Source organism: Hyposmocoma kahamanoa, unplaced genomic scaffold (assembly GCF_003589595.1).
Source record: "Hyposmocoma kahamanoa isolate Upper Pololo Valley unplaced genomic scaffold, ASM358959v1 100021, whole genome shotgun sequence".
NCBI classification, from domain to species: Eukaryota; Metazoa; Arthropoda; class Insecta; order Lepidoptera; family Cosmopterigidae; genus Hyposmocoma; species Hyposmocoma kahamanoa.
This window is the reverse complement of record NW_020653200.1, coordinates 1,889,016-1,906,690: the sequence shown is the minus strand read 5'-3', so window position 1 is coordinate 1,906,690 and position 17,675 is coordinate 1,889,016. Positions and strand designations below refer to the sequence as shown.

The 17,675-nt window shown below is 34.5% G+C and overlaps 1 protein-coding gene across 1 annotated transcript in view; it reads left to right on the top strand.

Moving 5' to 3' along the window:
* The first annotated feature begins 15,774 nt into the window (after positions 1–15,774).
* LOC113240194 overlaps positions 15,775–17,675 on the top strand; it is a 124,054-nt gene continuing 122,153 nt past the window's right edge. Inside the window, exons 1-2 of the mRNA XM_026477444.1 lie at positions 15,775–15,861; positions 15,961–17,623. Of these exons, the coding sequence (XP_026333229.1) occupies positions 15,775–15,861; positions 15,961–17,623 (1,750 nt within the window). The remainder of the gene's footprint in view (positions 15,862–15,960; positions 17,624–17,675) is intronic.

The window sequence follows — 17,675 nt, the reverse complement described above, 5'->3', positions numbered from 1 at the left end:
AGCACTGACAGAGCGCTCGCTCGTGTAAGCCCATAGGGCGTCCTACAATTTGCCTCACTTAGCGTGTGCGGGCTAGCTTTCTATGCGTTATTATTCTAAGCTTGTAACATATCTGGTTTTCCTATGCTAGACGGAACTTGCCTAACTTTTACGACTTGAGATGCCTCAGATCGGTTCTTTACGAAATTATATTTATGTTTAAGAGATAGATTGGAAATTTTCCTTCTTGTGAAATGGAACACCCACGATTTTTATTGTGTTACGTAACTGTTTTTGATCAACTTCATTCATACGTTGCTCTTGAGTATGGACTCTATTTTCCAGATTTACTGATTTTTTTGCTAGCTCAACATCTTTTTTATCCTTAACCTTTTGCTTAAATACCTGCATTGTTTCAAGGCACTCATCTACTTTAATCGCTTAAATATTGAACTAACTTGTTAGTTTTACTCAACTCTCTTTTCAACAGTTTATCCTTCTTCTCAATATATAATATAGCACATGCAAATCTTCCATTTTCTTAACATCAACACTTACGATTCGTTTCACTTCACTATCCTCTTCCTCTTCATCGTCCTCAGGAATTGCTACTAGTGCAGTCGTTGCAAGCCCATCCTAGGTTTCCAGTGGCGTGTAGTGCAACAAGTTGTTTGGCTGTAAACCCAGCACGTTCAGTTTTCGTATGTACTGCAATACCGCATTTATTGCATTCAAGACCCGGGGATTTTTAGTTTTTTTTATCACATTGGTAACACTTTGGCATTGTGAACACTTTGGCATTGTGAGGGTAGATAGAGCTAATGCAACGAAATTGTGTTAATAAGTGCTGTTAGTACGAGCGTTTGGTGAAGAGTTCGGTGGAGATTAATCGAAGGAAGCTACTAATGGGGTAATTATTTGCTAATCAACAATGGAGGTCAATCTATTAAAAATACAAAGGTTTATAATTATAACCCAAACAGCTGTTGGTTAGGGTTTATAACAAAGATTTTTAAAGCAAATCTTTGCTAATGCATCTAGTGTTATTAATTCTAAAACTATTACACTTAGAGAAAAACCTTCAACACAATTAAATACACGTGTAAACAGAGTTTTCGGCTTCTTCGGTCATTCCGTTCCACCTGGTATATCAGTTATATATACATATTATGATAAGTAATAATAATAATAAAGCCCACACTCAACACAACCTCGCACTAGGGAAACCCTGTGTCGCGGATGCCATGGACACACATATAGACAACACAAATTACACCCAGTCACGACAGAAATAAATGTAGGCCATACAAATATTTCTCTCGGCCTGGGAATCGAACCTGAGACACCTGTGTGGATCGTAACCGTTCGGCCACAGAGGCAGTTAAGTATATAAAATAAAAAAATATTGATATTGTTTAAAGCCTTAATACCTTAAATTGTACCCGGCGCATTTTTCGTATAGCATCTCGACCATGCTGACCAGTGGGTTACCTCGATAGGTGCGGAAAGTGCGTTCGCGGTTACGGTCTGCAATTAGCACCAAGTTCGACTTGACGTTGACAGGCTGGTCAGTTTCTTGGTGAAACGGGAAGTCTGCTAAATGCACTACAGTCTTAAAATTAAGTTGGTAACTATTCGTATAAAATTGATGATGCAAGGAACGCTTGTCTGTTGTACAGTAGCTACGAGTTCGAATTCTGGCCTGGCCCTAGTCGTGATCGTTTTAGGAGCACGTGCAAAAGTGAGATGTTTAAGTTATTATTTGCTTCTTGAAGGAAAACATCTTAGGATGACTTGTATGTTGGAGAAAAAACCTGTTCAAGGACATGTTTAGCAGGTACCTAACCCGCACTGGTTTACCAGTTCTTTTTTTCCCTTACGCAACAGTGGGATGTATAAGGGTTGACTTAGTAATCGGTATTTTGTTTATTTGAAGCATCTTTATGATGAAAAATAAAACAGAATTTTACCTATAAATTTTGCGCAATCGCACTTGGTCATACGAAATCCTGAACATCGACAAGGCATGGTAATGAAATAGACAGAAAAAGTCGTCACAGATCCATCTCTTTGAGAAAAATTGCCAAAGATTACAACAATCTTCGATAATTTGATTTATTTAACAGTTCCAGTTGTATATATTATAAGTATTTATAGAATTTACAAACGTTATTAACTTTTAACTGTTTTTTTTTTTGTACTTGTGTAAATATTTTCTTGTTTGGAATGGTTTGTAAAGATTGTTACAAAATAAAAACACTATTTTAGGTTATTTTATTGAGCAGTTTTCATACAGTTGTAAATTTTATCCACTATTTTTTTTTAAATAAAGTCGGCCACATAGTGTTAGAAAATTTTTAGCAGAAATATTCAGATAAGTAAATTGGAAGGCTCCGCTCATACATTGTATTAGACTCTATAAGAGCCTTTGTACACGGAGTAGTTTATACGCGCCGCAAACGCGCGTAATATGCGCGTTGCAAGCAAGGAGCTCAATTTCATGTGGTATATTTCAAAAATTAACTGAAATTAACAAACATAACTAAAATTTCAGACTATCTCTTATCAAAATACATACGCGATGCATACGCGCGTTTTTTTCCATCCTTTAAGGTGTACGCGCGTCGTTGGCGCGTATAAAATACGCCGTGTGCATATACGCCGTTTCCGATTCACGGTCAGCCAGTCGCCTGCAAAATTTCTGAAAGTGTGGGTAGTTCACGGAAGATTTTTAGATCAAAATCAACATTCGTGTTTTTGGTAACAGACAAATTTTTGACAATATGAAGCGGACCTAATGTGTATTGGCATTCCTCTAAGATTGGCATAGACCAAGAAGTTCTTTATGCTTCTGGGTATAGACTTCCATAGTCTAAGATATAGACCATCATAGATTGACACTGATTTGGAATCGAATATGAAAAGTCTTTTTTTTCTCCTCTCTCCATCCTTTCCATCCTTTCCATCCTCTAAGCTAATCTTAGAGGATGGAAAAAAATAAAAGAAAGGAGCTGCCCTAAGTACAGAATCAACGTGTATATTACCAAAATTTGAAAGTTACAAATGGCGGATTTCTTTAGAGTTGTCCCATAATCTATCGATAAGTCATTATCGACATGCAAATGTATGGCTTGAATTTTTGTTTCTTTAGTTTACTGTAACCAAAGTATGCCTAAACATACACAAGTCTGATAATTTAATCTCGAGTGGTATATTATTTTTATTGTCAACACACATTTTTAAACTTCAAAAAAAATTTATTTTCAACATTACAACTGGTAACTTATTTAGTAAAAGTCACCAAACTGCTGTGCAGTTTGTTGGCGACATGCGCATTCTTGCTTAATTATACCTACTTTACTTGTATTTAACATTACGTAGTATTAATTGTACTTACTAAATAAAATATAAAAATTACTTTAAGAGGTACGCCTTTAACCTACATTTTAGTACATATTTACATAACGTCTTTTAACTAACCGTCAAGTACAAGTCTACCAACAGAGTACCAATAAATTCTGGGTTGTCTACTTTTAAAATTTTACCTCGTTAAAGAAATTGAAATGAAAATGAAGCCGTGGTTTAACCTACTGCCTCTCAAGCATAGGGTCGTGGGTTCGAATCCAGACTTGCACCTCTGAATTTCTCGGAATTTATGTGCGAAATTTAATTTGAAATTTATCATGAGCTTTTCAGTGAAGGAAAACCTCGCGATGAAACCTGCACGTCGAAGAAGGTTCAAAGTCCGCGGATAATCTGTGAAGTCCCCAACCCGCATCGGGCCAGCGTGGTGGACTGTCGCCTAAGCACTCGCCTGAGAGGAGACCCGTGCCCAGTAGTGGGACGTATAAATGGGTTCATGGTAATGATGAAATCTGCCGAGTCTAAGGAGGGAGAATCCGCCAGACCACATTGAACTTGGTTGAGTCTTAGTAACCAAATAAAACAATTATGACAAATCATTACTTTTTATTGGCCCTTGAACAGTATTAACTTAGTATACATATTTTTCTTGATTGTCTAAAACTTTTTTTACAGTGTAGTGCATCCGTACTCTTAAATATTTTTCACATACAGACTTAATTAAAAGACCATAATGGTTATCTATCATAGGCAGATCTTTGAAATCTTGAGACATTTTTATAAATATAGTTATTTTTGATACAAGTGCGGAAAGTTAGTCATTATTCACGAGTCTCGAGGCATCTTGGCCAGAGCCAGAGACTTGTAATTAATATTATTAGCCATAACATTTAAAAGAAGAAGAAGAAGATAAACCCCGGTTTCTTTACATCGTTTTTATAAAATATCAAAGTAAAATTATATTTTATAAGGAAAATAATTAATTTATAGAATGTACGTACGTGTTGTCCGTGCTTGTAAATGAAAAAAACTGTATTTAATCTGAATTCGGACCTCACTTACTACAACAACTGCACCACTCTTTACAATACATATTTTTCTTTATGCTCAACCTATGGCTTATTTTTAGGGGTTACTACAAGGCCCCTTTTTTATATTATATGGGCAGCAAACAAGCATACGGCACGCCTGATGGAAAGCGGTTACCGTCGCCTATGAACGCCTGCAACACCAGCGGCGTCACGAGCGCGTTTCCGTCCCTTTAGGACAATTCTCAAACCCCTTTTGAAGGACTCCATTCTGACCCTACGACGAATAATAAGTGCAGGGAAATCTAATTGAGGTAAATTCTCTACGCCAGGTAAAAATAGGAAAGATGGAAAGAAAAAAATGGTCTGGACAGTTTTAATTTACAAGTAATTCGAAATAAAGGAACTCTAAATTCCAACTGTAAAGAAGTTATTACAAATTCTCATGGAAGATATTGATTTCAATGAAGGCAGAGAATCGTTGAGATTAGAAAAATTAATTTGTAGTTCCTAATTTCAATTGTTCCTGCCTATCTTTCGTAATTATTACCTAATGTTATTTTGTTACAGGCGTATATTGATAGAAATTGGATTTGAATATATTAAATGTCAGTCAAAAGGACAATTCTGATGGAGTGGCATGACATAATGATTCAAGTACTTGGAGCGTATGAAGAAGAATCGTGAAGAATCTCTACAACAAAATAAACTAGATGTAGTGTATTTAGACGAAACTTACATACACAGTTCATGTTCAGTGAAAAAGTGCTGGCAAAGCAAAGACATTGCAGGTCCATCTAAAAGCATTTCCCCTGGCGCGAGATGGATTATCGTACACGTTAGTGGAGAAATGGCTTTGTACCAAATTGCTGCTTAATTTATTGGTCAAAAAGTACATATGCTGATTACCGTCATGACATGAATAAAGATAATTTCACAAAATTGATCACGGAGAAGCTGATTCCAAATCTTGCAAAAGCTTCTCTAATTGTCATGTATAATGCAAGCATCATTCGTTTCAGATTAATAAACCGCCTACACAAGCACATCGTATAGCTGACATTAAAGAATGGCTATGTGTAAATGGTATTCAATATTTTGATAATTGGAGTAAATGTGAATTACTTGACAGTGCAACTTAACATGTCTGCACCCAAATATGAGATTGATGAAATTATGAAAACACATGGTCATGAAGTTTAAAGGCTTCCACCTTATCATTGCACATTAAATCCCATAGAAATAATTTGGGGTATAATGAAGAGAAAAGTTGCTGAAAAACATGTATATAAAAATGCAAGTTTTTAACAGAAGAAGCTTTCTCTCCAATTGATGTAGATGAATGGCGTAAATGCTGTAAACATGGCTTGAAAATTTAATATGAATTCATTAATCAAGATAGATTGATTGAAATATATGAATAACGATTTATAATAAATTCATCTTTATATTCATCATCTTCTTCAGATGAAGAACAAGACGCGCAGGTCGAGTTTTTAGAACCATTTTCTAGTTCTGAATGAGGTTGTTATTTTTTTCTTGTTATGAAAAAAATACCTAAATTTATTAATAAATACTTGCATTATTGTTTTCATCCCTTAACTCATTGACTTAGAAGTAAATGGACGACGGGTCTAATACAAAAACCACGAAAAAATGTTCCAAGTCTACCTATTTAAACGTAGTGACATGTAAAGGAATATGAAAAAGCTAAAACGTTGAATTTAAATTGTAATGTCATCGCAGTACTGTCTAATTTTGCTTACTTCGCTGTCAGTCGAACAAACGAAGACTGAAGCGTGAATGACGCTCTGTATACGATTTTAACGCCCTATAAGTTCGGAAATTTTTTTAGCGCGGACCCGACGTCCATATCATTGTAAGTCAATGCCTTAACTTATAATTATGTTCACGCTCGTTATATTTGAAATTTCAATAAAAAGTTGTGGAAAGATCGTTTATGTTGTAGAACACAGAAAAAAAACTAGACATAAAAATGTAAAGTATCAAGATGTTTTAAAATGAGTACCCTCGGGTACTCATTTTAAAACATGTTGCTTACTATAATATTTTATCTCCCGATTTACCATCAGATTCTGGTACCTTTACTTCTTTTCCATTCTCTATAAAATATATGTACGAATACGAGGATCGAATCAAGGACGTTAATGGTATATTATCGTCCTTGATTCGATCATCATCATTATCATCAACTTCTTTATAGGTACCAGTGCTAGGCACGGAATATTATCCCGAAAGTATAGTTTTCTTTTAATAAGAAAATTTCAAAATAAATATTAATTGATTTCGAAAAATTCTTGTGAAAAGAATATGCTCAGAATCGAGAGCATATTCTGAGATTGATTATTATAGAGCAGATTAGAAGTAACCAAACTAAACATCGCCACACCCCTTAGGTTGAGGCACTATTATGTGTCGTAAACACCCCGTATAAACGCTTAAAAGCAACTGAATAAAATACGTTCGTCTGGCGCTCCAACCGAATTTCGATCGAGCGCAAACTACGCGACTCACAACTCACAAAATTACGCTCGTCTGGCCTCACACTTAAAGAAGATTTCATATTTCAAAAAGCACTGGTACGAACATTCAAGAAGAGGAAAAGAAACGACAGCCGTCACTTTCAAAACAGAAAAAAATTCATTTCAAATCTTGTCAAAAACTAAATTGAAAAAAAGCCCCCTTCCTATTTTTCATAAAATTTTCAAGATACTGTAATTTCGTTCGAAAATAATGTAAATCATCAGCGTGCGGAGAACGTGGAAAGGTAAGTGGAATCACGTTAATGTAGCTCGATTAAACGTCAACTGTCAGTAGGGAGGAATTTCCAGGGGATGCTGATGAGAGGTGTAATTCCATCAATAAGTTAAATTTAGATATGAGTGGTGTAATTTGCGGAGCGGTGTCACTTGATTTTCTGGGCTACTTCTGCCCACGCTGGGATCGGGGGCTTTATCGAGTTGGATACTTAATTTTACTTCGACGCTCAAATAGCGTTTTTACTTTGGACGACATTGCACTACACCCTAAACAAAATGTGAAAATGTTAGTAGCGCAAAAAATGCATTCTCGCTATATTGTTTCGAGTCTGGCTTCATGTCGTTCTTCAAAGTTAGCTCAGTTAGGCAAAAAGTTGATATTTGTAAAGGTTTTTAGGCTGGAACTGTATGGACAAGTATGATTGGAGCTGACTGATTTTGAAGGCCGGTTCTACTCAATAAAATTGTTGTTTATTTGTGGCATTGCAAACAAAATAACAACGACGTTGAACTGTACCTTATTGTAGAAGCGTGATATTGAATAATTATTAAATTTGTGACTTTGTGGAGACGATTATCAAGAATTGCCAATTCATTTTCGTTCCTCGTATAAAACTTACTCATTTGTGAATACTACTTACGTGTATTACTATTTATCATAAAAAGTTGACTTTTTAACGTCCATTACATTTTCATAAATTTGTTGTGACGTCAGTTTAAGAACGTGTATTTATTGAAACACCTCTAGATATACCTACGTTTAATACCTCTTTGTATTGACAAAACCAGGCTGAGCAGCATGCTTCTGCGGTTGCCACTTTGTTATTATAATCAATTTTGTTGAGATCAACTTTAAATTTTTTTTTGTTTGGTTTGCCGTTAACAAAATTTAATAGGTCCCACTTTCCTTGTCTTCAAATGTAGTTCTAGTTCTCGCGGCCTGGATGTTGACAGTGTAGTGTCATCTAATTTGAAAGTGCCAACGTAGAATATTTGCTATTTCAACATACCTACATTTTTCCAGTATATACAATTTTTTACCAGCAATAGACATTCTTGAACGATATTTTTATTTTTGTACATTGTTGATTTGAACGCTAAGTTTCGTAACTACAATATTGTGTGTTCTTAGGTTTCTTAAGATAGTAATAATAACACACACATAGACAACCACAAATTATACCCAAATTCACGAGAGAAATAAATGTAGGCCATACAAATATTTCTCCCGGCCCGGGAATCGAACCTGGGACCTCTGCGTGGCAGTCCGGCATGGCAACCGTTCTTGTACCTTAGTAATAAACATTCATGTTTATATCACCCACAACAATTTCACAGATATTTTTGTGCGTTTGAATCGTCTCTAGATGTTTACTCAAGGAATTTGTAAAGGTTTCTGTATTTTTATTTGATGGAGACCTACCTATTTATACCAAGTGTGGCCAGGGGGCTTACCACAACCTTTCCAAAAATAATCTTATTTCAATGTAAGCTTATTATAATATTACTCACATTCGTACCATGACATACTGTCAACCAAGCAATGTATTATTGCTCAAGTGATTGAAAGAACGAATGATTTCCAATATTGTCTGTTCCTTACTAAAAATAGGAAAGAAATAACGCTATATGAACTATATAATGCCGCCTCTTTCTTTTTTGATGTTCCGAATCGTCCTAGTGTAGTATAATGTTTAATTACTTAATGGTATTTACATTCAGATAATGTTAACAGTTATAAAAATGTAATAATAAAATCTATTAAAATTACGTTGTATTCAATTATTTTTCCGCATTTTCATGAAGAAAAATAAAACAAACTGAGTCACGTTGTGAATTCGGAATTATAGCCTGGTGTCAACTGTTAGTGTCGCCAAGGAACATATAGATGTCGCTATCATAATTTTATGAAATAAACATTGCGTATTTTTATTTAACGAGAAATCATTTCCTATGTACTATTAAATAAAAAAATAAACAAAATATTGAAGAGATTTATATAATTAAATAAATTCAACTTAACTTTTAATCATTACAAATCAATATTTGGACAATAAATTCGAAAATAATATTGTTTCCACTGCGTCCAAGTCACTAAACTGCCAATAAAACATCATAGTTTTAACATTATAATAAGGTTACTTTAAGCGCGTCATGGTACGACAAGTCAATGTAAGGTTAATGTAATATTGTTTTAAAAGGTAGGCCCCTGATTATGTGTAGTAATTTGTAAGCATGAGGCACGTTATAGATTAATTTCCTTCACACTGGCGTCGAGATGTTTTTTTAGACAACAACTGCGTTATCTTGATTAAGGTGATTTTGTAGTTTCAAACGTGTTGAAGTGTGTAATATTAGGCACTTCTTTATTTGTGTTCAGCCAACATTCAGTAAGAATGATAATGTCAATATGTAAATCAAGTTGTACCGTATTGAGTTGAAAGCAATGATCTTACACACAAAATATGTTACGTTCATAGAAATCGACATTTGAAATCTGTTCCACAACATACAAAAACATTTTTTCAATTGTCATTTCAATTGACAGGCCATAGATGGTAAGAAGTAATATACAATAGAAAAGGAAAACAAATTTATTTTGTTACCAAACAAACGTGAAAAATATTTTTTAGAATTTAAATGGAATCATATACTTTGGAACAATGCTATTTCTAAGGTATAATAAGTATATTTGTTTGTTGTGCGCCTATCTTTTCAACATTACCATAATTTCAGCAGAGACACGTCTACTGCTGGAAATAGACCTCTCCAACGACCCTATCATTTAAATTTAAAAATAATTAATTGAGCAATTTATTAAATTAAATTTAATAAATTGCTCTTTCGCCATTACACATTAATTACATTAAACATTAACATTAATAAAATTAGTTTTCTAACAAACGCGTACCGATTTATGACGATGAATTCGATGCTAAAGCATCTAAAAATCGACCTGATCAAACGATCTCATAACGATTAGTGACAAGATATCAGAAAATAATGTTTAATATATTTGCTGAAGTGCATGATACTGAAACTTCTCAAATTGATAGCTATATTTCTGGTTACATTGCAAGAATATTGGAATACATTTTGAAATGCGTAGAGAGTATAGGTAAACTCTAAAGTGACGTCCCAGAAAATGAGATTTCACAAATTAATTTCAATCGTGTGTCGTATGTTACTCCACACAAAGTATGTTCATCTCCCATCTGAACTCAAAAATGATTCTGCGTTAAAAAACGTAAGAATTTAGTTAATGTTCTTGGCATGTATATTTGCAAATATATTTTAAAAAATATGATTTTTTGAAATTCTGTTTTTTCATATACAGTCAAGAAATGATTGTTTAGTGTAATATAGCATAAACACGTACGTAACATTCCTATGATTCCTTGTGTTTTATTTACGTTAACATGGTAATTAATGCATTTTCTAAATACACGACGCACTGTGTTGTATAAACCTTCATTTTGTGACATGCCCTTTTTATTCCAGATTCCTATAGTTTCAATTAATACAGATGCGAGAATAGAACACCGGTGTGACATATATGTAGGTTCAAAGAAAAAAATGTGAATATGTGGTAGATTAAAGACAGTTTCCTTGTATCTTTATGGTTTTGTATTTCCCCATATTGTCTCCGTTAAAAAACACTGTGTAGCCGCACAGAGTGAATAAAAGCCAAAAAAAAAGTTTGAATGAGGCTAACGACACGTCGTTGAGAGAGATTAATACCATCTACTTATACGCTTTTAATTAGTACTACTTAAATTACATAAATAAAACAGTGTGTTCAAAAATTTCAATATTGTTTAATGAACTTAGTTATCTACCAACAATGTCATTACAAAAATATATTTTTAATAAGTGACAACCCTCACGGCGAAAATTATTTATATATTTGTGCTTTCGCCATAATGAGTACAGAAAAGGAACAAAGACAAAGCTTCATACAATCGCGCTATCACAGGTATACTACTACAAGCCTGATGCGCATGTGTGAGTGAGTACTGGGCACAGCAGCTTAGTCGCGTACCACAGCTCACGACTGGCGATATTCACGTAGCGTGTCGTGTTTGTTGTGAACTACATAATTAGTGTTTTATTGATATATATACGTTGCCTAGTCACGACTTGTTGAGTCATTCTATTATTTTACTGAGCAATACAAAATGTTCACATGAATTGATTCACTTATTTTACGTACATAATTAACCTAGTAGTAGTAACCCCAACATAGAAAGAAAAATCAACTAGGTATTGCAAAAAATGTTTTAGTATTGATTACATCTCGAAAGCGAAATCAACCAGGTGTTGCAAAAAACGCTTTAGTATTGATCGTACATGGTGGATTGGTTTTCTAACAAGGTTGCGTTCAAAACAAAAATAACGACTATTTTAGAACTAAGTATTTTTTTACAATTAATGTGAAATGATTGGAGTTTATGATTTGAAATACGTAGGTGCAGTCAACACAACATCAAGCTATAAACTTTTGTTCGAATATCGCCTCCAGGGCAAAGGAACAAAATCCGTCAATGTGAAAAACTGAACCTTTAATTTTAATCAATAAACATAGGTTCATTATGTATGTAATTCATTGTTTATTAATTAAAATAAGATGGTTCATGGTTATTTTTTTATAATTCAGACGACAAGAGTGGTTAAAAGCAGTTGATCGAGAAGATCTCCCTTTAAAACATGTTGATGATAAAACGAAATCAAATTACAGAATTAATCACTATTGATATTGATAGTGCCATACTAAAACGTAAGCAAAATTGTAAATTTAATATTGCCATGTGAGTGCTTTCCATTGGATTATTTGCCAACCCTACGATAATAGGTATAAATTTTGCACGCTCTTTAGAAGCTTTGTCTCTGTTCCTCTTCTTTACACATGTGCTTTGGCCGATAATTACAATGATCCTCGGAATTAGTTCATGATAATTTTAGGGTATGTAGAAGACAGCTACAGCAATCGCTGGTGTAAAAATCTCGAACTTTTACAGCAAAGGTAGAAAAATTGAAGAATCAAAAAAAATTGAGACCGAAAAAAATTAAATGAAATAACTTTGTGACGAATGAATCTTTATCGTTGCCAGTTAGTTTAAAATGTGTGTAATTTATGGTTTTGTCGAACGACTAAGTCGATATTTTTAACCAATACGACCAATATTTTTAATATATCAAATTATGATATTTTTTGTGTTTCACCGGACGAAACTTTCAAATTTTTATTCTCTGAAACTATATATTTGTCACACCGATGACAATTCTACTCTCGCATTTGTATTAGTTCAAACTATAGGAATCTGGAAGAAAAAGGGCATGTCACAAAATTGGTGTATGTAAAACACAGTGCGACGGTATTTTTCATGAAATTTGAATAAAATGACGCAATTCTACAAATGGTCAGGTTCGTCTCTTTTCTCGACGGAGATTGATGGTAAGGTCGGTCATTTGACTGAGATTCGGATCTTCACCACGCAGACGCTAGTAACACATCTGCCCTTTTTTGTATATTTAGATCATTGATTAAAAGTCATCAATGTTACTATAACTACTTCTAATATTCTGGGGACAAGTTGTTGTGTTTTTGTACATATTTTAAAATACTATATCGCATGCAACAGATACTGAAATTCCATTGGAAGATGATAACGTAAAAATTTTTATAATCAATTTTATTTACTTTATATCATTGACTTACAAATAAATGGACGACGGGTCTAATACAAAAACCACGAAAAAAATGCCCCAAGTCAACCTATTTAAACGTAGTGACATGTCAAGAAATATGAAAGAGCTAAAACGTTGAATTTAAATTGTAATGTCATCGCAGTACTGTCTTATTGTGCTTGCTTCGCTGTCAGTCGAACAAACGAAGACTAGAGCGTGAATGACGCTCTGTATACGATTTTAACGCCCTATAAGTTCGGACACTTTTTAGCGCGGACCCGACGTCCATATAATTGTAAGTCAATGCTTTATATAGATGTTTTATGTGTTTAATTAATTTCATGCTGTGAAAGTAATGTATACTGTAGTAATAAATCCGAGAATCATATATGTATATTTTATATCTATATATTTGCGGTTTGGTCTGCGTGAGTAATTTGAAGGATGTGGGAGAAGATTGCATATGAGTACGTGATTTATTTTGTATCAAATTGTGTGCGTGTACAAGTTACTAGGTAATATAAAAATATTAATAACACTTCCAGCACTTTACTGTTACACTTTAGTCACTTTCCAGATAAAAGAGTGTGAAGTTGTCCTTCATTTCTGATAAGAATTATTGCAGAGTTTTCTTCTTTCTTTACATAGACTCATCCATAGCTAGTCCAGCAAAACTTACAAGCTTGTTGCTTATGAGGTGATTTGGCAAGGAAGAATAGCCTAGACCCTTTTGGTATAAGATGCTCAGAGACATGGGCGAGTCCTGTTTTCATGTTATACAGTGTTTGGCACATAGCTTTTCGTTTCGAGTTCAATAACTTGCATTTTCGTAGCGAGTAATTTTTTAAGGGTATACGCTGTTTCCACAATTATCGGGGTGTTGCTTTGCTCTTTCCTGCTCTTTATGCTATACATATATATCTCTTATGTCTGTCACAGAGATATTACATTCAGTGTTTTTCGCTAAGTTCAATATCATATGAATCAGATGGTCTTTTGTTTGATTATTAGATTTTTTATTTAATGACTCTTTTTGCGGCTATCCCGTTGCATATCCTCCAAAATATGTTCTAGTAACAGTATGTACTTTCGATCCTTCTTGGCTTGCTCATCCAAGTGCTCAATCTTCTTTTTTTGTTCTTCGTTTTATGAAGTAAGGAAATCGACATAATCCTCAATGTGCTTATTACTTTGCTGTATGTCCATGAGGGTTGGAGTGATTTTATTGCGCTTCATGCTTTATATAGGCAACAAGTCCGTAATCATTAACGTTCTCTAACTTCATTAATTCCTTAACTTAAGTCCGTAACTTCATTAAGTCCGTAATCAGACGAAATAAATTTTGCCAGTTGACATTACAGTCATCTTCTCTTCTTTTTTTGAGTTGAGCCAGCACCTGGCCATCATCATATTGGTGTTAACAGGGCACGTTGGTTTTTGTAATGTAATTTAATGTTCATAGGAATTCATTAGGAAGGAGCAATTCTTTGAAGGAGATTCCTGGTCAGCGGTGGGCGATGCAAGTGATGGAGGGGAGCGCTATACTTTTGGCATAATTACTGTTTATCTAAATTACCAGAGCACCAGGTCGCACGAAAAATAGAGGAGCAATAATTTATCTATGTTGTTTCACTCAGTGCCAGTCAATCACAGCAACGAACATAGAGGTCTTGTAATGTAACTGGTTGTCGAGACGATCCAAAACAAAAATTTAATCCGTCCACTAACTTGTCTACATGTTATAAAGACAGAGACTTTTCAAATTGGAGAGCAATCGACGATCTTAAATAAAATTTCTGACCGTGCGGCTTATTTAGACCCCTTTAACTTGTTGCTGTGTTACGGGTGTACTGGATGTTGAAATGTTAATGGACTAATTTACTATAAACAATTCAGCTATAATAATGTGCTCAGTACCGAGTGAAAGAACGCAGGTGTTAACTTCATGCAGTATAGTAATTTTGAAACATACGTCATTGACCTCAAAGCGTCGATGTTCTATTTACAAAGTCGATAATTCATTCGCTCGAGTATCTTTCTTTTCAAATTTTTAGCAGTTGTGAAGTAAAATTTATTTTTTAATCTTGATTCATTTGACCGAATTTAAAGCCGGCTTATGCACTATGTAACTTATTAATTGGGTGACTAGACTATATAAAATTTATGCTGAGAAATTGCTTTTTACATAACTTTAGATTTTTTATTTCAAGAGCACACTAAAATACGTCTTGACGCTATTGAGTTCGCAGGGGAAGAGGAACAACACATTGTCAACCATGGTAAAATCGAAACATTTTTACGTGTGCAAAAAAAGAAAATATATAAAACGAAGGAAGTACTACAAATTAGTAAAATATTCCAAGAAAGACCTGATTTACTTACTAAGTATCTTATATCAACATTCTGGAGACAGTGAATACTGCAATGGCGTTAAAAGTTGCATAATGGTGTTACATAAAACCAAACCTAACTCTACGATTACCTTTAAAAAAATTTGTTCGGATAACACGGATTATAATAAAAGACCGTTCAAAACTAATTTCGGAGTCAACAATTGTTGTGAAATCTCTTTGCAAGATTGCTTGGGTCCTTTTATACACCCTTTTATGCAAACCAAAGTATATAGATGCCAGCTAAATGTGGGCACAAAAGATGGTTGTTGCAGTCTTTGTAATTCAGATGCTATGTTTGAAGTAATGAAAGGTCTTTACGATTGTTATAAGAAGAAAACCTGTGATAAGTGTAATTGTGTGTTATGTGAGATTGCAAAATTAAGGTCCTCTGTTGAGTCTAAAATATCCGGTACCGAATTAGGTGCGAAGAAAGTTAATAAAAAAGGTGCTACGGAAAAAGTACTTAAAGAAAAAGGGTTGGTTAAATCTGCAAGCGAAGTAGAAAACGTACGAGGTGACTCTCATTTATCAAGAGGAACCAAAATGGATAAAAAATTTGAAGAAAAGTTAACGAAACAGGACAAAAAGGCAGAAAAGGAAGCTAAAATAACTGAAAAAGGAAAAGACGAGGTAACAAACGAAATAAAAAAGGAGGAAAGAGGAAAACAGAAAAAAAAAGAAAAAGCAAAAAAATCCCAAACTCGAAAAGAAAAAAAAGAACTTTCAGAGGACGAAACAGTTTCTGAAGAACAATTTAAGAAAGAAAAGCGATGCTCTTCAGCACCTAAAACAGCATCACAAAACTTAAGAGATTCGATAGCACATGCTGAGAATATAATTATACCTCTTGAGAGCAAAACTCTTTCGCAAAAAGAAGTAGCGCTCAGAAAGATGGCCGCAGTAGGAGCTTTGCTTCCAGAAGGACGTACGTTGTCAGAAAAAGCTTTGATTACTTGCGTTAAAGAGGCTACACGTACGGTGCCAAAAGTTTGTTCAGAAAAAGTAAAAAAAGCAAAAGCAGAAGGACTCTTAACACCGTCGGAAGATAAATCGCCATGTGAATATGAAAAAATGATCAGAAAACTGCATCAACAAGGCTTGCCATTACCAGAACCTAAAACTGCTGAAAAGAAAGCACTGATAGAAAAAATTAAGAAAGATGAGGTTTCTATGAAACTTAAGAACGTCACAAAATCTGAACACGTTAGCAAGACAAAACAAGTTAGACCAACATCAAAAATATCTACTAAGAAACTGAAACGATTGAAATCTGCAGGATTGCTCACACCTTTAAATGGAAAAAGTACAGAGAGGAAAGAAAAAATTTTGCGCGGACTTGCCATCAATGATGTCCCCTTGCCAGTGGCAAAAACATCTTCCGAAAAAAAGATCATCGACAAAGTTAGGCGCGATTTAGGACTTCCTCCTCAACCAAGGACGTCTTCAGAAAATCTAAAATACAAAAAGGCTACGGCTAAAGGCTTAATAACACCATTAGATGCAAAATCGATGGCGCAGAAGGAAAAGATTTTACGGGGGCTTGCTGACATTGGCGTGCCTCTGCCTGAAGGACGGACACCATCGGAAAAAGCTCTCATAGGACAAATTAAAACAAAGACTTCAAGTAAAGTTCCAACAACATTGAAACCGTCTATAACAAATATTCCATCACAAAGAATACGTAAATCTAAAGACGGAGGTCTTATGACTCCGCTCGAAGGACGTACGCCATCAGAGAAAGCTTTGATTACTCACGCCAAAGAGACCCGTTCTTCTGTATCAGAGCAAACATGTTCAGAAAAATTGAAAGAGCTAGAGAAAGAAAAGAAATTAAAAGAAATCGAAGAAAAATGTAAGAAAGCTAAAGCTGGAGGTCTTCAGACCCCTCTTGAAGGAAAAACACGAGCTCAAAAACAAAAAGTACTGCAGGATCTAGCTAAACATGGTCTACCACTTCCAGAGGGCAAAACACCTTCTGAAAAAAAAATAATAGATAAAGTTAGGAAAGAAATGGGATACCCTGCAGAACCTAAAACATTATCTCAAAAGTTAAGAGTAACAAAAGCACACGCTGAGGGAGTAATTACACCTCTTGAAGGCAAGACTGCTTTGCAAAAAGAGGTGGCACTGAAAAAAATGGCTGCAGCGAGAGTTCCATTACCAGAAGGTCGTACGGCATCAGAAAAAGCTTTGATTACTCGCATCAAAGAGACCCGTTCTTCTGTATGTAAGCAAACATCTTCAGAAAAATTGAAAGAGCTAGAGAAGGAAAAGAAATTAAAAGAAATCGAAGAAAAACTTAAGAAAGACAAAGCTGAAGGTCTTCTGACCCCTCTTGAAGGAAAAACACGAGCTCAAAAACAAAAAATACTGCGGGATCTAGTTAAACATGGTCTGCCACTTCCAGAGGGCAAAACACCTTCTGAAAAAAAAATAATAGATAA